This window comes from Panthera uncia, chromosome E1 (genome assembly GCF_023721935.1).
Source record: "Panthera uncia isolate 11264 chromosome E1, Puncia_PCG_1.0, whole genome shotgun sequence".
Lineage (NCBI taxonomy): Eukaryota > Metazoa > Chordata > Mammalia > Carnivora > Felidae > Panthera > Panthera uncia.
Genome location: NC_064814.1, coordinates 14,219,086 through 14,240,809, shown reverse-complemented (window position 1 = coordinate 14,240,809; position 21,724 = coordinate 14,219,086). Strand labels below are relative to the sequence as shown.

The following is a 21,724-nucleotide window of genomic DNA, read 5'->3' as shown; positions in this document are numbered from 1 at the left end:
AGAGACAGCAAGCGAGCATGAGTGGGGGAAGGGCAGAGAGAGAGGCGTGGGGAGAGAGAAAGAATCCCAAGCAGGCCCCTCGCTGTCAGTGCAGAGCGTGATGCAGAGCTTGATCCCAGGAACTGTGAGATTATGACCCGAGCTAAAATCAAGAGTCAGACGCTTAACTGACTGAGCCACCCAGGCGCCCCGAAAATGGTAAATTTTTGTTAAGTGCTTCCTTCAACCAGACCCATGTTCCCTCAGCCAGTGTCTAGGATCTTCTTTTCTACTCCTGTGTGCCCCTACCTTCTTGGTTCATTCAAGGCTTTACAGGTTTCCCAGCTGCTGTGGGAAGAACACCAGATTGGGTGCCGGTACGGACTGGCTTGTAGCAGGATCCAACCTCAAGCCCTGTTCTACCAGTCACAAGTCCAGTAACGGCAGGCCAAGCGTTGGCTCTGTGAGGTTGTTTCTTCATCTGTAAAATGGAGGCTCTTTCATAGAGCTGGCCGAGAATCAGATCAGATGCCTGGGGGCGAATTACGGCTGAAGCAGCTTCTGAGCAACAGAGCACATTAGCTAGAACTTTCAAACATCAAACAAGAATTTAGGTAGAACATCCTGGAAGGGAGCAATCCCCGCTCTATCGGCTGGGCCGATGGCGTGACTTAAGTTCATTCACCTGTCTGAACCCTTCCTTGTGTCTCCTCCTCCCACAGGCCAGCCCGCCGGCCCTCTGTTTGTCATGTGCCCTGCTTTTATCTTTCGCGAGTCTTGTGATTGGAAAATTCCAGCTTAAGGCCGTTGAATCAGTGACCGTCCACCCTCTGTGGGAAGCGTCATCCTGGGCATTGTGGGAGAAGTCAAGGGAAGAGGGTCAGGATGTACAGACCAGCGCGGGGCAGTGGTGTGCGGAACCAGCAAACACAGAGCGCACAGATGCACAAACACACATCCAGCACCATCACTCTGAGTGCCGGGCTTGAAGTTATCTTCGCACATCCACACACACCAGCTCTTAGAGGGTGTGTCTGAGGGTGAAGAGTCACATCAGCAGTTAAGAGTTCGCTTATTTTTGTCATATTACGTAAATAGTTGTTTTCGTGGATTTTTTAAAGTTTATTTATTTTGAGAGAGAGAGAGAGAACAGGCGTTCTATCAAAATAAATGTTAAAAAAAGTTTTTTAAAATTATCTACAAGTTAAACATAAAGTACAAAAGATGTAACATTCCAATGAAATGTATTAACTTAATGTTTTCTGGAAACCAAACTGCAGTTTGCTTTGTGAATAGAGGATTGATGGCCTGAATAGCTTCTTTTGTGTCGGTTGGGTCTGAATTACACTGATCGCTGAGAAGCGCAGCTAGGGGCCGGTGGTTAGGAGTGTGGGCTCAGGAGCCAGACTGCTGGAGTCTTCCATTAACCAGCTTTGCGACCCCGGGCAAGTTACGCAACCTTTCTGATCTTGATGTCCTCGTCTGCAAAATGGGGATAAGAATGCTAGGAAGTGAGTTAAGGTATGCAAAGCGCTTAGAGCAGTGCCAATCACAGGGTGAGTGCTCCATAGGTGGTGTCATTATCATTTTACTACTGGGGGTCCCCGTGATGTCAGTTCTCGCGCTACTTGTCTGTGTATACACAGCTGCAGATCTGTGCTTGATGATATTTGTCAGAGGTCGTTATCATGAGGCCTTCTCTTGGGGGAAATGATTCTTTGCACATGCAGCCCCCTCCTGTACTTTCATGAGCACCCCTGACCGCCAGGTGGTGCCGTGGACCCCAACACGCTAGTCCACGTGCTCAGGAAAAGCGCAGGCTCAGAATCGCTTGGCGGGGGGCACTTTATGGGGTGGTCATGCCGATTCTCCAGCCCATGCTTTTATTCCACACCTACGCCTCTGTGTACGCACAATATACGTATGTATATAATACGTATATGTTTTCAGACTGTCTTCTAAATGAAAGCACAAACTGCTAGAATTTTTGAACAGGCAGTTTTTGAAAAACGCTGCCCTGAGCTGGACAGAAGTGGAAGGACCGGAGCGTTTCAGCCCTATGTTGCGTTTTCTTCAAAAGTTTTGAAAATTCTCTTTCTTTCACTTTTCCTTCAAAACCTCATCTCTCTCACTTTTTCCCACTTGATGTGCATGTCTCTTATTCTCTCTGGGTCCTGCCGACCAGCTCTGATCCTGGTGAGACTCTTGTGAACTTGATTTCATCTTGACCGTGGTGTTGATTTGGTGGAAACTAATTTATCACACAAGCTTCTTGCTGTCGGGTGGTGTTTCTTTATTCCCACACCCAGTCCACTCCATCATTAAAATGTGTCTTACAGATGAGGGTTCATTTATAATTGATAACCATTTCGGTAATGCTGGTGAATATTTCCGTAATTCTCTTTCCTTACATTTTTATAGCCATGTGTGTAGAGGCTAAGCAGTCTTACCAGTGGTGATAAGAACAACCAGTGACAAACTGAGGTTAATGTTTATTGAGTACTTACTTTGTGCCAGACACTCTATAAGCATTTTACCTATATGATCTCATTCAGCCTTGAACACAGTCATAGGCGGGTGCTGTTACCATGCCGGTTATACGGGTAAAGGAATGAAGTCCGTGAACTTTAGGAACCTATTGTGGGGCCACAGCAGTGTGCCAACCAAAGCCAACCAAGAGCCCGGCTCTTAGTCACTGTACCACCTCTTGGGACTCCATGAGGAGCTGGAACCTCACAGGGGACATTTGTCAAAAGTCTGCCTCCCTAGTTCATTTCAGAAAGGGGCTCCGTTCTGTCACAGCGGTTTGGACACATGCAGTTGGTTTTTGGTTTTTGACTTTTTAAATGTTTTTTATTGTTTATTTCTTTTTGAGAGAGAGACAGAGCGCGGACAGGGGAGGGGCAGAGAGAGAGGGAGACACAGAACCCGAAGCAGGCTCCAGGCTCTGAGCTGTCAGCACGGAGCCCGACGCAGGGTTTGAACTCACAAACCACGAGTTCATGGCCTGAGCTGAAGTCGGACGCTCGACCGACTGAGCCACCCAGGCGCCCCTGCAGTCGCTTTTTAAATGTCCCTCCTTCTCTAGCTGCGGAAACTACCCCTCTGTTTCCAGAACCTATTAGCGCCTCAGTGCCTGACACTGCAAACCACACTCTTGGGTTCTCATCGGTCTGTTTTTAGAGTGGGGCCGAGAGCAAGAATCAGCACCCGCCTGCCCCCCAACCCCCGTGACTGTTCGGACAACACAGTGACACCTTCCACCTACTTGTTTGTTGAGATAGGATTCACATACCCTAAAAGTCACCATTTTGAAGTGTCCAATTCAGTGGCCTTTAGGTATATTCACAAGGTTGTACCATATCACTATGATGTCATTCGAGAACACTTCCATCACCCTTTAAGGAAACCCCTTACCCACTAGCTATGGATTTACCTATTCTGGACATTTAACACCAATGGAATCATACACTATGTGGCTTTTTGTGACCTCCTTCCTTCACTTAGTAGGTTTTCAAGGTTCATCCGTGTTGTAGCATGGGTCATGGCTGAATAATATTCCATTGTGTGAATACACCACAATTTGTTTTATCTTTTCAGTTAGTGGACATTCGTTCTATTCCTACTTTTTGGCTACTATGAATAATATTGCTGTGAACACTCATGTACAGGTTTTTGTGCAGACATTGTCTTTTAATTCTCTTGGGTATATACCCATGAGTTGGATTGCTGACTCATATGGTAACTCTATGTTTAACTTTTAAGGAACTACCAAACTGTTCTCCACAGAGGCTGCACCATTTCACATTTCCGCCAGCAGCATGTAGGAGTTCCATTTTCTCTACACCTTTGCCAACACTTGTTATTCTCTGTCTTTTTAATTTTTTTAAATTTTTTAATGTTTATTATTTTAGAGAGAGACAGAGAGAGAGAGACAGAGCATGAGTTGGGGAGAGGCAGAAAGAGAGGGAGACACAGAATCTGAAGCAGTCTCCAGGCTCCGAGCTGTCGGCACAGAGCCCGACACGGGGCTCGAACCCACAAACCGTGAGATCATGACCTGAGCCAAAGTCGGATGCTTAACTGATTGAACCACCCAGGTGCCCCTCTGTCTTTTTTGTTATAGGCATCTTGGTAGGCATAAAGTAGTATCTTATTATGGTTTTGATTTGTATTTCACTACCGTCTAATGATATTGAGCATCTTTTCATGTACTTTTCCTTTGTATACCTTTAGAGAAATGTCTCTGTAAACCTTTGCCCATTTTTCAGTCAGGTTATTTGTTCTAATATTATTGAATTGTAAGAGCTCTCTATATTCTGGATACTAGACCCTTATCAGATATATGATAATACTTGGATATAAGACATGCAGATTTTTTTCCTGTTCTATGGGTTGTCTTTTTACTTTCTTGATAGTATCCTTTTGAAGCACAAAAGCTTTTAGTGTTGATAAAGTCCAGCGTACCTATTTTTTATTGTTTACTTATTTGTTGGCTGTCATATAAGAAACCATTGCCTGATCCGAAGATTTATACCTGTTTCCTTCTAAGAGTTTTATAGTTTTAGCTCTTACTTTTAGGTCTTTGATCCATTTTGAGTTCATTTTTTATATGGTGTGAGGTAGGGGTCCAACTTTCTTCTTTTGCATGGGACTGTTTGCTTATCCCAGCACCATTTGTTGAACAGACTATTCTTTCCCCACTGAAATGTCTTGGGCTGCAAATCAGTTGCCCATAAATGTATGGGTTGTTCACCAATGTTTGACTAGCATGTCTTGAAATGTTGTTTGGGGTTATGATGTAGATAAGAGCACACAGCTCAGCCAAAAGACACTAAGGTAAAAACTTGAGTTCTAAAATCCTTATGGAAATGAGCCCACATTAAGGGGAGTTTGGCACGTCTTCTGACCCAGTCTAAACCATTAGGGCAGATATGGGCAATCTCTTGGGCCCCGGATAGCTTTGTTGTTGTATGAATCTGTATTCGCCCGTGACATACTCTATTGGTTCATAAACAAAGGAAGAGACAGCCAATAGTTCTAGTTCAGAAACAGAATGTGGATTCTCAGAAGCCTCAGGAGAAGGGGAGCAGCCACTAGCCAGTGCACGTTTTAGAAGGCCCAGAGTAGTTTTCATGTGCGTGCGTGTGCGTGTGTACATAAAGATAGTAACACTGGCTCCCCGTAGTCCCTGAAGCACCACTGAAGGGCAGGAAGAGCCAGTACCATTGGAAGAGTGAGCAGGTGCACACCCCATGTATACTTGCGTGCACACTCCTGCACCCTGTGTACACTGATCTCCGGCAGCAGGTCCTGGGAACAGGAGGCATCTGGGACCCCACATACGGCCCAGCTCTGGTGGACCAGCGCTTGCACCGGAGATCCCGGGCCCCGCAATTCCCTTGGCTGCCCACTCTACCTCAGTCCCAGCTGGGGAGAAACTTTGTGAGGAGTGTCAGAGGAAGGCTTGTGTGTAAGCAGAGGAGCACGGTGGGTGGATGACGAGGATGTTTTGTTTTTGAAATCCCCAGACAGCAGTTTTGCCTTCTTACCGCTGTCCCAATAGCCTTGGGCATTCTAGCTGACAGCTTGTCACACAGGTTTCTCTGTTTAAAAACTTCTAGGGTATTGTCGGAATTCAGCAAAGCCCAGGTAAACTCTGTGCCAACCAACGGACTGAGCGGACTGAGTGGAGAAATGGAGATTCCCACGGGGCGGGCCTCACTCCCCCTCCCCGGCCTGGAGGCCAGCGTCCCTTTTGATGTGCCCGCAGAGCCCCTCCCGCCCCAAGCATCCTCTGGGACTCAAGATGGGGACCGCAAGCAGGAGCCGCCTCCCCAGGCACCTGGCACCCTGGGCTTGCTGCAGTTGGGCACTGCCAAAGCTGTCCCCTCGGTGAGCATTTTAGACCAGAGGCCTTCCAGTCCCGTGAGAGAGGCGGCGGCCAGAGCAGTCAGCCCGGGGAGTGGCCAGGAGAAGTCTCTGGAGGATGACGGAGCTGCACGGAGCCTTGGGGTGTCCTCACCCACCAGCCCGGTGAGTGATACAAGCTTTTCGGGGAGAGGTCTTGGGGAAATGTCTCAGCTGGTGCAGGGTCTCCCCAGCTAGCCACCCCGAGTGGTCTCTGCCTTGTCTCCATTAGCCCCTCATATCTGTCACGGTGGACGTGAGCCAGGCACGGTGCCAGTCCCTTCCCATGGGTCTCTCTTGTCCTCTCACATTGACCCCGTAGAGAAGATAATTCTCATCTGATCATAGACCCTGCGCATAACCACTGCCACTTATCAGCTCAAGGCCTCGGGCAAGGCACTTTGCCTCACTGAGCCTTGGTTTCCTCCTCAGCTCTTGTTATTATTAAATTCAGATTTTCTCAAATACCAGACTTTGAGAATACTCATCTTGCAGTATGAGCCAGATTCGAACTGCACCATCCAATATGGTAACCACTAGCCACACGTGGCTGTTGAATGAGCGTTTAAAATGTGGTTAGTCCAAACTGAGATGAGCTATGTAAAATAAACACTGGATCTTGAAGGCTTAGTCTGAAAAAAAAAGAAGGTGAAATATCTCAATCATTTCTCGATTACGTGCTACAATGAAAATATTGTTGATATTGGGTTAAATATAAAAGTTAATTACACGTGTTTCTTTTTACATTTTAAAAACGTGGCTAGTAGAACATTTAAAATGATACATGTGGCTGGAATTCTATTTCTGTTGGGCAGTGCAGCCCTAGAATGGGCCAGTCTCCTTTGTTGATAACCCCGAGGGAAGCCAGCCCTGGGAATCTCCTGCACAGAGCCATGGGTCAGAGGCTTGAGAACTATCGGCCCAGTGAAGCGGTTGTCAAAGCTGTAGACCTGAGCTCTTTGCCATTTCACATTTGTTCTTGAGTCATGAATAGCCAGGGTAGGAAGTTGTATGCACATGTGCACGTGGACATACAGAACCCCAGGTTTATCCCAGCTGCTGTCTGGGGTCACGTTAGGATATAGTCTTGCTTTTTCAGCTCCATCCGTGCGTATCTCTCATCCGGTAGCTTCCAGATCCTGTAACTCAGGACGGGGCCAAGGCCGTGAAATAGACTAGAACACGCGTGCGTGCGCGCGCGCGCACACACACACACACACACACGCTTTTAAATAGCTTTATTGAGATATAACTCATATACCATACAATTCACCTAATTAAAGTGTATAATTCCATTTTTTTTTCGTATATTCACAAGGTTGTGCAGCCATCACTACAATCGAATTCGAAAATATTTTCATCCCCCATAAAAGAAATCCCTTGGGACGCCTGGGTGGCTCAGTCGTTTGAGTGTCTGACTTCAGCTCAGGTCATGATCTGTGGTTCACAAGTTCGAGCCCCGTGTCAGGCTCTGTGCTGACAGCTCAGAGCCTGGAGCATGCTTCAGACTCCCTCTCTCTCTGCTCCTCCCCTGCTGATGCTTTGTCTCTATCTCTCTCTCAAAAAATAAATAAAAACATTTAAAAAAGAAAAGAAAAGAAATCCCTTACCATTAGCAGTGACGCCCCATCCTCCTCCTCCAGCCTCACTCCTCTCATCCCCTGGCAACCACTTATTTCCTTTGTCTATAGATTTGCTATTCTGGACATTTCACATAAATGGAATCATGTAATATGCAGCCTTTGGTGACTGGCTTCTTCCAATTAACATACTGTTTTCGGGATTCGTCGTTTTCGGAGCCTGATCTGTGCTTCAGGGAGTAATAATTCATTGTAGATTCCTTTGTATGAATCCGTCACATTTTATTTTGTCCTTCATCCATTGATAGACTTTTGTTTTTTTTCCCCCCATTTTTTTGGCTAATATAAATAACACAGCAGTGAACATTCATGTACAAGTTTTTGTGTGGGTATATTTTTGATTCCCTTGGATGTATACCCAGCAGCAAGATCTCTGGGTCACATGGTAACTCTATATTTAACCTTCTGAGGAACTACCAAACTGTTTTCCAAAGCAGCGGCCCCATTTTATATTCCCACCAGCAATGTATTCCATCCTCACCAACAGTCCTTACTGTCTTTTTAAAAATTGTCATTATAGCTAGCCAAGGGCACGAGCAGTATCTACTTATGGTTTTGATTTGCGTTTCTTTAATGACTAATGATGTCAAGCATCATCTTTTTTGTGTGACTTTTGGCCATTTGTAGATCTACTTTGGAGAAATGTCTTTTCAGAACCTTGGCCCATTTTTATTTTATTTTGTTTATTTTTCACTTATTTATTTTGTGGGAGTGCGTGCCTGAGTAGGGGAGGGGCAGAGAGAGAAGGAGAGAGAGTCCCAAGCAGGCTCCTTGCCGCTAGCACAGAGCCCGATGCAGGGCTTGAACTCACGAAACGTGAGGTCGCAACCTGAGCCAAAACCAAGAGTCAGATGCTTAACCCACTGAGCTACCCAGGCACCCCTTGGCCCATTTTAAAATGGGATTATTTGTCTTTTTATTATTGAATTATAATAGTTCTTTATATATTCTGGATTGTATACCCTTATTAAATACATAATTAGCAACTATTTCCTCCCATCCTGTGAGTTGTCGTTTCACTTTCTTGGTGGTAACATTTACAGCATAAATGTTTTCAATGTCGATAGAGTCCAATCTACCTATTTTTTTCTTTCGCCATTTGTGCTTTTGGTGTCCTGTCTATACCCATTTCCTAGCCCAAGGTCACAAAGATTTATGTGTCCTTCTAAAAATTTTATAGTTTTAGCTCTTACATTGAGATCTATGATCCATTTTGAGTTGACTTTTGTATATGGTATAAAGATGAGGTCCAGCTCGATTCTTTTGCATATTGATGTACAGTGGTACCAGCACCATTTGTTCAAAAGACTATTATTTCCGGGCGCCTGGGTGGCTCAGTCGGTTAAGCGTCCGACTTCAACTCAGGTCGTGATCTGTGGTTCGTGAGTTCGAGCCCCGCGTCGGGCTCTGTGCTGACAGCTCAGAGCCTGGAGCCTGCTTCCGATTCTTGTGTCTACCTTTCTGTCTGCCCCTCCCCTGCGCTCTCTCTCTCTCTCTCTCTCTCCCAAAAATAAAGATTTTTAAAAATTTACCAGAAAAAAAGACTATTATTTCCCCCTTTAGAACGTTTTCGAGGAATGCTGTAAAGTGATCGTTAGTACACATCTCAGTGAGTAATTATATACGATGTACCCTCTATGACCACCCTCCAGATGGAAACATAGAACATTTCCAGCCCACCAGAAGGCTCTCTCATGCCTTGTCCCATTGTTCCCCTCTAAAGGAAGCCTCTATTCTGACTTCTAGCACCGTAGATTAATTTTTCCTATTGTTCAACTTCATTCGTATGAAAGGAACTGTACAACGTATACCCTTTTGCTTCTTTCACTGAGCATTATGTCTGTGTGGTTCACTTGTGCATATAGCATGAGGCTATAGTTTGTTCTTTTCCATTGTTCTGTAGCATTCCATTGTAAGAATATATCACAGTGCATCTATCCATTCTCCTGCTAACAGACATTTGGGTTGTTTCCAGGTTTGGGCTATTATGATGAAAGCTGATGTGAACATTCTTACATTTGTATTTCGTTGAACCCCTCTGCACTCTTTTTTGGGGGTATATATCTAGGAGCGGAATTGCCCAGTCATTGGGAAGGCATATGTTTACCTTTAGTGCCTACTGCCAAGCAGTTTTCTAACAGTGTTTGCACTGACTTGTACTCACATTAGCAATATGTGAGCATTTTCATTGCTCTTTATCCTAGCCAGTGGGGTCATCAGTCTTTTTCATTTCAGCCACTCTAATAGGTGTGTAGTGGGACCTCACTGTGGTTTTAATTTGCATTTCCCTGATGACTAACGGTCTTGATACCTTTTCGTTTGCTTATTGGCTTTTGGAAGTCTCTAAGTCATTGCTTCATTCTCAAATTGAGTTGTGTGTATTTCCTGATTCATTGGTAGAGGCTCTTTACATATTATGGATATGTCTTTTATTAGAGAAAAAAATATGTCGCATATACATATAGCAAACGTTTCTTCAAGTCTATGGCTTGCCTGTTTTTTTAACGTTTATTTATTTATTTTGAGAGAGAGTGTGTACGCTCATGCGCATGCAGAAAAAGAGGGAGAGAGGAATGCCTGGGTGGCTCAGTTGGCTAAGCTCGGGTCATGATCTCGCGGTTCACGAGTTCGAGCCCTGCGTCGGGCTCTGTGCTGACAGCTTGGAGCCTGGAGCCTGCTTTGGATTCTGTGTCTCCATCTCTCTCTCTCTGCCCCTTGCCCACTTGCACTCTGTCTCTCTCTCTCTCTCAAAAATAAATAAACATTAAAAAGCAAAAGAAAAAGAGAGGGAAAGAGAGAGAATCCCAAGCAGTCTCCACACTGTCAGTGCAAAGCCTGACTTGGGGCTTGAACTCACAAACTGTGAGATCATGACCTGAGCCAAAATCAAGAGTTGGATGCTTAACTGATTGAGCCACCCAGGTGCCCCTATGGCTTGTGTTTTAAATCTCTTAATGGTATTTTTCGTGGAGCGGAAATTCTTGGTTTTAATGCTCTTCAATTTATTGGCCTCTCTGTTTGTGGTTTATGTATTTTGCATCTATTTTTAAGATCTCTACCCAAAGCTGTGAAGACCCCTATATTTTCATCTAGAAGCTTTGTTGTTTTGCCTTTTGCAATTAGATTTATGATCCACTTGGGATTGAGTTTTGTGTATGGTGTGAGGTAAGAGTCAAAAGTCACGTTTTGTCCATACAGATAGCGGACTGACTAGCACCACTGACTGAATGTGACTGTATAAGCCATGTAGCTGTATAAGTGAGGGTCACAGTCTCCATTTTTTACTATCCTGAAGAGTCTTCAGGGCCCAGAATGTCAGAGGACTCTGAAGGTTTTGAGCCGACAGCTGTCAACACCCTGAAGGGTAAAGAAGAACGACTCCACAGCCCCCGGCTTGAGCTGGAAGCAGGGGGCTACCCCTAGGGTCTGGGGCTGCGCGCCCTAGCAGGATGCCACAGAGTGGCGTTGACCAAGCTGAGTTCACTCCCGTCCAAGACCTGACTCGTGTTGTGTCTCAGCTCCGACATCCTGTCTTGCCAGGGTCCCAGAGCTGATGGGACAGGGCAGCTTAACTTGTCACCCAAGCTCCTCGGCTCACCGGGCGTTGCTCCTCTGGCCTCCGGCAGCTTCTGCCACCGCAGGCTCCTTTCAGCCCCAGGCTTTTCCATTTGCCATTCCATCTGCCCGGACCCTTTCCCAGCTCGCCCCTTTTCCTCACCCTTGTCTCCGCCTTCCCCCAGCACCCTGTCCCAAAAGCACAGTCCCCGGTGACTCCCTTTCCCATTTGCCTGCTTCACTTGAATTCCTGCCTCTGGACTCGAATATCGGCTCCGTGATACGGAAGAGCATGTCTGTTCCCTTCTGTAAGGTCAGCTCTGCACACCGTACCTGGGTGAGTGCAGGCGTAATTAATGGTTCTCGAACTCTCAGAGACTCTCGAGATGCCAGCGTGGGAGTTTACGCTGAGAAGTAGGCCGCCGAGTGCATGGGCTGGGCTGGTGGGTCTGACCGGGGCGGGCTCCGCCTCCCCGCAGGCCTCAGGGGACTCAGGTTGCTGAGAGCCCACAGGACCCACTCATCCCTCCACTAAGTAGATAGTCGCTGGGCACTCCAGTGCAGCCCACCTGGTGGACCCCCGGCTCCACCCCGTGTGTCACCCCTGTGAGTCTCATTTTCCTGTGCTTCTGTCACTTAGTCACTGCCATTTATTTGACACTTTGTTGGCGTGGGGTGGGGGGGGGGGGGGGTAGAGGGTTCTGACTGTCAAGTCGTATAACCATGAGAGCCATTCGGTCTTTCTTTAAAAAAGAAACAAAAAACATTATTTTAAATTCATTCACCGCAGAGGCCCTGCTCTGGGCCAAGCACCATACTGGGTACGGTGATGGAACAGGACGGACAAGGGCCCTGCTCCTTGGGGACAGACACTGGATCAGGCAAGTCATTACCCACATCATAATTACACTGGTGACAAGTGCCAGGAAGGAAAGGGGCCGGGAGTGGGGGAGCTAAGGGGACTTCTATTTGTGGACTCCGGGAGGCTGTGAACGGATTTCTCAGTTGCACTCCAGAGGACAGTCTGGATTCTAAGACTTCATCCAGTGAAAGTGACATTCCTCTGTCTCGGGCCCCTCGTGGCAGGTGCTGCCATGGCTTAGACCCGTGGTCTGTGGCGGTTTCCTCCACTGTTAGAGCGGCAGGGAACTGGCCAGTTGTGGGGGCTTGAATGAGCAGAAGGTAGGAAGGTAGGTGGTAGGAAGGGGGAGGGGGAACAGTGGGGTTCTCCCCCCCTCACACCCCGCTTTGTGACCGGGGGCCCTGGCTGGGGCACAGCTACAGAGCTCCGTCCAGGCCTGTGTGCAGAAGCTGCACGGACCCAGTGTTCCCACTGGTTTTGTCTGTTGTCTAAGAGAACAAAAGATTTTTCCTGGAGTGTCATTTCCTGGGGGCTGACCTGTGGCCGCTGGACCGTGTCTGAACATTTCCCAGTAGTCTCCCTCGCCTCCTCGGAGAGAGAAGCCCTCACCAGTGAACATATATCACCTCACAATTCACATTTGTCTCCTTCCTTCCAGTCCCCTTGCCCCAGCCTTGTTATTTTATGCCAAAGACGTTTGACACTCGAGAATTATTCCCTCATCTGTGATAACTCTGTGCCAGGCAGAAAGAAGAGCGGCCATTGCATACAGCTTGGTAGGTGCCGGGTGGGGTGGGCAAAGAATGCCGTGGGAGCCCCGAGGAGTCCCTGACCCAGCTAGGCAGCGGGAGGAGTGTAGGCTGGGGAATAGTCAGGAAAGCTTCCCAGAGGAGGTGATGGACGGCCCCTGAGCTGAGTCTTAAGGAATAGTGAGCTGCGAGGCCGCAGGACTTCCCAGGTGTGTGCGCCAGGCTCTGTGGGGCTCCTGCCCATTTTCCTCGGGGAGCTCCCCTGGGTCTCTATGGCCCAGGCAGGCTTTGTTCAGAATCTTGTGTTGCAAATGCTTCCCAAGTAGCCACCCTGATTGACACATTGTCTTGTCACTGACTGAAGGAAGCACCTGCTAATTCCGAGGGTTTTCAGAGGGAGCCCTGGAGCCCAGCTCTGAGGCCCCGATACTCCCGACTCAGAGTTCTCCACTCTTGGCTTAAGGTGCCATAAAGCATCTGAATGGATTAAACTGTCCAAACCAATCCCTCTAGGGCAGCCTCAGCCTTACTCCCCTTCCGCGTCTACGGGAGCAGAGAGGGCAGTCTCATTTAGGGGGTGGAAATAGCAACTTCAGGGTGAGGTTGGTGACACTTAACAAAATAGCTGGGCTGGACCCACCTCTCGTGTGAGTCACTTCCTCTGTGTAGACAGCCACTTAGGGCAGTCCAGCCAGCTTTCTTCTTGCCTCTGCTCATCCATGCTCAGGCACAGAAAGGCAGGGAGCGCTTGAAATGGGGGAGGCGGGAAGCTAAAATCCCTTCCCACAATTCTGTGACCCCAGACCCACCCCACTTGTCCCACTGGTGAGCAGCTTCAGTCTCAGACAGCAACAGAAGGGGTCCTGGGTCCTGCTCACCCATGCCTCCCTCATCTCAAACCCTATAAGCAGGGCTGACAAACTGTAGTCCTTCAATAACTGGTGCCGGGATGATGGGATGTCCACCTGCGACAAAATAAAGGTAGACCCCTTCCTCACACCATACACAAGAATTAACTCAAAATCATTGGGAGACTTAGGGGAGCCTGGGTGGGGTGGCTCAGTCGGTGAAGCCTCCGACTTCGGTTCAGATCATGGTTCGTGAATTCGAGCCCCACGTCGGGCTCTGTGCTGACGGCTCAGAGCCCGGAGCCTGCTTCGGATTCTGTGTCTCCCTCTCTCTCTCTCTCTCTGCCCCCCCCCCCACTCGCTCGCTGTCTCTCTCAAAAATAAATAAACATTAAAAAAATTTTTTTAATAGGCAAAGAATTCGAATAGACATTTCTCCAAAGAAGATCTACTGATGTCCACTGAGCACATGAAAAGATGCTTGGTGTCATTGTCCTTAGACACTGGGGAAATTGCACACCTAAACCACAAGACGGTACTTCACACACGTGAGGATGGCTATAATCAAACAGATAATAAAAACGTCGGAAAGGATGTGGAGAAATTGGAATCCCCATATGTGGTGGGAATGTAAAATGGTGTAGTCACTTAGGGAAAGAGTTTGGAAATTCCTCAGAAAGTTAGGCATAGTTACCGAATGGCCCATCAGTTGCACTCATAGACGTGTACCCAAGGGAACGGAAAACATACATCCACACAGAAATGGTTACGTGAATGTTCATGGCAGCATTATTCATAATTGCCCCAAAGCAGAAACAACCCAGATGCCCATCAGCTGATGAGCGGACAGACCAAATATGCTACATCCATACCTTGGAATACTAGTTAGTAATAAATACTGATGCCTGCTACAACATGGATGGACCTAGAAAACCTGATGTTCAGAGAGAAGGCAGACACAAAGACCACATTTATAAGATTCCTTTTATATTGGGGCACCTTGGTGGCTCAGTTTAGCATTCAACTCTTGATTTTGGCTCCGGTCGTGATCCCAGGTTCGTGAGATTGAGCCCCACGTCAGGCTCCACACTGAGTGTAGAGCCTGCTTAGGATTCTGTCTCTCTCTTTCTCTGCCTGTCTGTCCCCCTCCCCTGCTCATGCTGTCTCCCCCACGCACACCCTGAAATAAATAAATATACATACAAATGAATAAAAAGACAAACCATAAATGAAGATTCTGTTTATGTAAACAGAATGGACAGATCTCTAGAAACAGAAAGTACATTAGTGGTGGCCTAGAACTGGAGCGGTTGAGGGGAAATGGGAACTGACTGCTCCCGAGCACGGGGTTTCTTTCTGGAGGAATGAAAATGTCCTGAACTTCGTGGTGCTGGTTGCACAACTCTGTGAATACACTGAAACTATTCAGTCGTGCGCTCTAAATGGGTTCCTTTGATGATCGGTGAATTGTGTCTCCATCAAGATGTCTGTAAAACAAAACAAACACACAAAAACCTTCAAACACCACCTATGTCTTCCCTCCCTTCCCACTAGAAGAGCAGGAGCTGGATTTCAGAGGATGACTTCTACCGGCCTCCCCAGGAGCCGCCCGCAGAGAGCCCTTCAGAACCCTCCGTGGCTTCTTCCGGAGGGACTCCGGAGTCCCGGCCTGGGGTCCTCCGGCATTTTTCTCAGGGGCCAAGGAAAAGCCACTCCACGGGGGCCTTAGACCAAGCCTGCGTGCCTTCCCCAGGAGGCCGGCCAAGCAGGGCAGCGGCGGCCCAGGAGCACCAGAACTTCAGGGTGGTGCACCGCAGGCAGATGGGTAGGTGACCGCAGGGTTCCAGTGACCTTGCCGCGGGGACAGTGCCTTTCGGAGAGCAGTGCCAGAGCCCTCTTTTCCATTACCGGTTGGGTAGTGTGTTCTCACGAGCAAAACCTCTTCCCAAAATGTAATCAGGAACACCCTTGCTGACTAATTCAGGGAAGCATTTCAGGAAAAGTGCTATATTTTCTCATAAGAGCTCCACAGTATCATGCCCCCAAACCTGTTTCATATATTGAAATACTGAAACTTTCCCCCCGAAGTCATGTGATTATGCACGACTCTGGGTTCTGCCTGTAGCTCAGAGCAAACCCTGCCTCCGGAAGGCATTTCAGTGCCCCTTCCCGAGACCTCTGTCTTCGATGGTTTGTTTAACAGCTCTGGTGGGGGTGTATCAGCTCTGCCATCTGTTAGCTGTCCTCTGTGCGCTGTTTACAATGAGGCCAGCTCGAGTTCCACACCCTGTGCAATTCTAAAAAGCATTCGGTAACCATAACCGAATTTCTCTACAACCCCCACAAACAGAAAAGTCTGCCCTGGAGCCGGTCTCTTTCTCACTTCATTTTCTGTTTGCCGTGACCCAGCAGACGATTCCGGCCAGGTGCCTAGCTTAGGAGAGCCCTGGTCTCCACACTGGCTTCTTTTAGATTTTTCTTGTAGTCCATATAACCATGCCAGAGAAAGTGTGCCTCATGCCTAGGCCGTCAGGTTCCCTGAAGGGTAGGAAGACCCTATACAATTATTTGAAATCTCCAAGGCTAGTTCAGGCTGCGGGAGAGAGAACTGTGCGTCCTTTGGACCCCCCAGTTGCTGGCAGAGCCCTAGGAAACAGGGAGCATAGAGGGGTGTGTGGTGTCCAGGCACACGCTCATTCAGCGGGTATTTATTAAGTATCTGTGCTGTGCCAGGCTGTTCTGGGTGCTGGGGACACAGCAGGAAGCAAAGCAACGTCCCTGTCTTCACAGACTTCTTATATCCTAGTGCAAGAGGCAGGGAAGAAGGGAATTAACAAGTAAATGTATTGTATGGACTGGTGATGATAATTGCTATGGAGAACTTGGGGAGTGCCACGGGGGTGGGGGGAGCATACTATTTCATATGGGTGGCCAAGGAAGCCCTCACAGATAAGGTGACATTTGAGGAGATGTGCAGGGAGAGAGGCAGGAAGGCAAGGGCCGACCTGTGTGGCTCAAGCAGGGGAACAGATGCAAAGATCCTGCCATGGGCACGTGCCCAGGAAACCAAGGAGATTGGAAGGGGGTGGTTAGAGATGAGGGCGGAGTGACGGAGGGCCTCGCGGGCCACAGAAGGGACGTTAGCTTTCCCTCCAAGGGAGATGGCAGTCATTACAGGGTTTGGGGCAAAGGGACGTGATCTGACTTCCTTTAAATGGGGAGTCATCCTGTCTCGTATGTTGAAGGACCTCAGGGGAGAGAGACCAGTCAGGCTCTTGCCATAAGCCAGGCCAGGGGTGACAGCCGTCGGAGCCCGTGTGGTAGTGGTCGAGGTGGTGAGAAGCAGAGGGTTCCGGATGTGCCAGCAGGATTCGCTGATGGGCTGCGTGTGTATGTGTGTGACAGAAAGGAAAGGTTTTTAGCCCAAGCAGCTCGAAGGATGCAGTTTGCCATTTATGAGATGAGGGATGTTGGGAGGAAAGCTGGTTTGCAGTGGGAGGGGCAGGAATTGATTTTCGGGCATGTCAATTTTGAGATGCCTATTAGATATCAGCCGTACATGGCGCAGGCGGAGATCTGAACCTGAAGTTCAAGGGCGAGGTTCAGGCTGGAGATAAACGCTGGGGAGTTGTTGGCATAAAGCCCTGAGCGTAGGCACGATCAGGTAGGAGGCGGGTGTCAATGGAGAAGGGGACCCAGGACTGAGCTCTGGGGTGCTCCAATGTTGACATGTCAGGGAGAGGCGGAGGAGTGAGCCCGGGGGACAGAAGAGTGGCCCGTCGTGGCAGAGGAGTACCCAGAGTGGCACCTCAGCAGCCGTGTGAGGGAAGTGTCTCATGAGGGAAGGAGGGTCTCAGCTGTGTCCTGAGATACTGATGGGTCAGGCCAGATTGGCACCAAGGATTAGCCTTGGGATTTGGTGACAAGGAGGGCATGGGGCTTCCCAAGTGCCGTTTCAGTGGAAGGAGGGGACAAAAACCTGACTGGAGCAGATTCAAGATGGAACGGGAGCAGGGGAACCAGAGACAGTTGTGACACCTCCTCGAGGTTTTCTGTAAAGGGGACAGAGGAACAAGGTGGTAATTAGAGATGTGAGTGCCATCAAGAAAGCTATTTTTAAAGATGGCAGAAATAACAGTGTGTTTGTGTGCTGGTGGGAACGAGCCAGGAGGGAAGGGAGAAAGCAGTGACACGGTGGGGGGGTGGGGGGGGGGGCTGCTGGAGAGACGTCCCTGTCCTTGAGTGGGCGGTGGGGAGGGGTCCCCTGTGCAGACGGGGGAGTTGGCCTCAGACTGAGCCGGAAGTTCATCCCCGGTGACAAGGGGGAAGTCTGAGTGTGGGTACAGATGCCATAGTGAGGGCTCTGTGGAGGTAATTTTTTTCAGTCCTTTTTTTTTTTTTCTCAGTAAAATTCAGGAACAAGGTCAACAGCTGAGGGTGCGGATGGGATGAAGGCACTCCTAAAGCGTTCTTGCGGCAGCCCCTGTCCCCACCCGCTGCAGGGCCTCAGGAGGTAGAGGCTTGGCCCCGCCGTCTAAAGTGCCTCTTTCTGCCCCCAGGGCTGTCCAACCCATTCCGGGGTCTCATGAAGCTGGGCACCGTGGAGCGGCGGGGGGCGATGGGCATCTGGAAGGAACTCTTCTGCGAGCTCTCCCCTCTGGAGTTCCGCCTCTACCTGAACACCGAGGAACGCACCTGCGTGGAGAACTGCTCCCTGCTGCGCTGCGAGGCCGTGGGGCCAGCCCACGGCGACGGCCGCTTCGAGCTGGTCTTCTCTGGCAGGAAGCTGGCCCTGCGGGCCTCCTCCCAGGACGAAGCCGAGGACTGGCTGGACCGGGTGCGGGAGGCCCTACAGAAGTGCCGGCCCCAGCAGGAGGATGAGTGGGTGACCATCCAGTACCCGGAGCAGCCCGAGGACCCCCCAGACGCCCCCCAGGGTGGCCTCCCCTCCCACCCGGACCCACCCACTGAGCCCGAGACTCTCCAGGGCACGCAGTTCTGTTGGTCCTCTGCCCAAGTTCCCGAGCCAGACGCTATTAAAGAATCCCTTCTGTACCTGTACACGGACAGGACCTGGATGCCCTATATTTTTTCCCTATCCTTGGAGTCTCTGAAATGCTTCCGAGTGAGAAACAACGAGAAAATGTTAAGTGACAGCCACGGAGTTGAGACCATCCGAGATATCCTGCCAGACACGAGCCTCGGGGGCCCATCCTTCTTCAAAATCATCACGGCCAAGGCCGTCCTGAAGCTGCAGGCCGGGAATGCTGAGGAGGCCGCCCTGTGGAGGGATCTGGTACGCAAGGTCCTGGCGTCCTACTTGGAGACGGCCGAGGAGGCGGTGACACTGGGCGGGAGTCTGGACGAAAACTGTCAGGAGGTGCTGAAGTTCGCCACGCGGGAGAACGGCTTCCTGCTGCGGTACCTCGTGGCCATCCCCACGGAGAAAGGCCTTGACTCCCAGGGCTGCTTCTGTGCAGGTGCCCCCTTGCTGTCCCGCCACCCCCAGCCTGCCCGCCTCACTCTGCCTCGGGTGGGGCTCCCGATTTAGGCTCTCTGCCCTTTCCTGGCTCTCCACGAGCGCCCCCATGCCACCCCTGGGATGTTGCAGCAGACGTAGCCTCTGCTCCTCCCCAGCACCCACCGAGGCCAGCAGCCCTGCCGAGGGTTGGGACCTGTGGGTGCACAGCTCTGCCGGGTGCTGCTGTCTCTGCTCAGGGAGCTCCATCCAGGGAGCTGTGCTCTCCGCCCCCTTCATTATTATATCACCCTATCATTGGATTCTTTTGGAGCAGGGGCACGGCACCCTTCCAGATACTTCTGCATGCTTTCGCAAGTGCACACAGTCTTTTTCACTTAACAAAAATGGGCCCATCCTACTGAATGCTGTGCAATAGAACATTCTCCGATGGTGAAAATATCCTAGATCTGTGCTGTCTAATATGGTAACTACAAGCCACCTGTGGCCCCTGAGTACTTCAAATGTGGCTAGTGTGACTAAGGAACCAAATTTTCAGTTTAACTTAAAGGTATTTAAATTAAAATGGGCGCCTTTGGCTTGTGGCCACCGTACGGGCCAGCACAGCTGTATATATTGTTCTGCAACTTGGTTTTGTTCTACTGAGGAATGTATTGTGGATATTATTCTACGTCAGTACATCTGCCGTATCATTACTGTCCTCAAGTCCGATTCTTCTGTGTGGGACCACCGGGCCAGCTGCTTTATTTGGATTATTTAATTTAGTCCTAACAATAACCTGTCCTGTGGTGAAGCCAGATGAGGACCTTGACGGTCCTAGAGCCTCGCTCTGGCCGTGTCCCCGCAGGGCCTCTCCACCCCATTGCTTTTCAAGGCTGTGAGATATTCCATGGCTCACGTTCCATTTTTAGCTCTTCTCCCGGACCCAGACCCCTGTTTCCATCACCTTCGGTTCTCCAGGGGGACTGTGAGGATTTTGCCCTGCCGCAGGGTGCCCTAGCAGGAGACGCGGCTGCAGGTGGTTTGAGGACCATCCTGTTGGCTGGAGCCTGTGGGACCGGAGGGGAAAGTCTGCTTCGGGCATCCGGAAGGAAGTGGTCTGCGGTTTTCTTCCTGCAGAAGACATTTTCAAGTCCCTGCTCACTCCCTCCTCACACCCGCCAACCCCTAACACTCACGCTCTGCACTTTCCGCCTGTGGGTGTTGGGCTCGGGGAGGAGGCCAGGCCCCCCAGGGCTGGTGAGGAGGGTCCCCCAGTGGGTGTGAATGCTGGCAGGGGGCGGCTCTCACTGTGCCTCTCACCTGCCAGCCCTCAGGCCGAGACTGAATCTGGGGGCTTGGGCTTCCTTCCTGCTGCAGGCATGGCTTTGTGGCCGGGTGGATGCCCACCGCCGGCATCTGGCTGTATTTCATGGTTCACAGGGCACTTTCAAAGCCTCATCTCATTTAAACTTGGTCATCACCCCCACAGGAGAGCAAGGAGCAGCTGAATTTTATAGATACTGAAATGGAACCTCGTAAAACCTCGGCGAAGGTTAGGATGAGGCAGCTATTAGGCAGAAGAGCCAGCCCTTCTAGTCCCAAGGCCAGAGGGCCTCTTTCCCCTGGCCCTGTGGGAGGCAGGCATGTGCTCAGGATCTGAGCCCCACTCTGACTCTCACCGCCCGCCGCTGTGGAGGGACCTCCAGCAGAGGAGCTGAAGCCGGACCCTGCACCACTGTCTTGAGATGTCCGGCCTCTCTGACTCCAAGCTGGCCCAGGCAGTGTCCAGACGGTCCTGCCTCCGGTTGGCCTCCCCACCTACTCCCTGCCTGTCGGCCGGCCCCATGTCCCCAGCTCCTACCCTGCTTGCTGAGGCGCTGACTTGGTTGCTTCCGTTTCTGGGCCCCAGTGGAGGGGTGGGCCTACGGGAGGTTGGCATTGGTGAGCAAGCAGGGGGAACATTGAACACAGGCAGCTAGGTAGAAGAGGATGTGGGCTCTAACACCAACCCAGCCCAAATCCGATTACCGGCTCTGCCACTTAATCGTCCTGTGACTGGGCAGGTCTCCTGACCTCTCTGTGCACCGACTGCTTCGGCTGCAAAATGACAGCAATAATTGTTAACAGTGTTTTGTCGTGAAGACTAAGTAATGGGGTTGTTTCTCAGCGGTGGGCATGTGAGTGACGGTTGTTTGATCTTTGTGTCCTCCTTTTATGTCTGCCCCTTCCTTAAATAGCAGGTCCTTCTGCCTAGGAGCTTCTGCGTTGTCCCCAGACTCTGGCCCCGCCACTGCTCACTCTCCTGCCGTCCCTCTCCCCAGGCTGCTCCCGGCAGATTGGCTTCTCGTTTGTACGACCCAAGCTTTGTGCCTTCTCTGGCCTCTATTACTGCGACATCTGCCACCAAGACGATGCCTCGGTGATTCCGGCCAGGATCATCCACAACTGGGACCTCACCAAGCGCCCGGTAAGCCTTGGGCCCAACCAGTCGTGGCCACACAGGGCTGAGGAGTGACAAAGGAATGGTCGCTCCCCTTTGTTGCTGCTCTTTGTGTGGAGGAGTTTGGCTCTAGGGAATTTAGGGTCACTGGTTCAGGCCCCATGATGGTGGGAGGGCCAACCAAGAAACAACTGTGCTGCTGGTCTGTAGCCCCTGGGCAGAACTCTGTCAGTGCCTGCCATTTGTTCCTCAGGTGGAGGCCTGAGGGTGGTTCTCTGCA

At 50.1% G+C, this 21,724-nt stretch overlaps 1 protein-coding gene across 1 annotated transcript in view; it reads left to right on the top strand.

The window, feature by feature from the left end:
- Window positions 1-21,724, top strand: part of PLEKHM1 (pleckstrin homology and RUN domain containing M1) — a 37,308-nt gene that overhangs the window by 5,281 nt on the left and 10,303 nt on the right. The window contains exons 5-8 of the mRNA XM_049638185.1: window positions 5,486-6,015; window positions 15,098-15,368; window positions 18,103-19,023; window positions 21,326-21,471. Of these exons, the coding sequence (XP_049494142.1) occupies window positions 5,486-6,015; window positions 15,098-15,368; window positions 18,103-19,023; window positions 21,326-21,471 (1,868 nt within the window). The remainder of the gene's footprint in view (window positions 1-5,485; window positions 6,016-15,097; window positions 15,369-18,102; window positions 19,024-21,325; window positions 21,472-21,724) is intronic.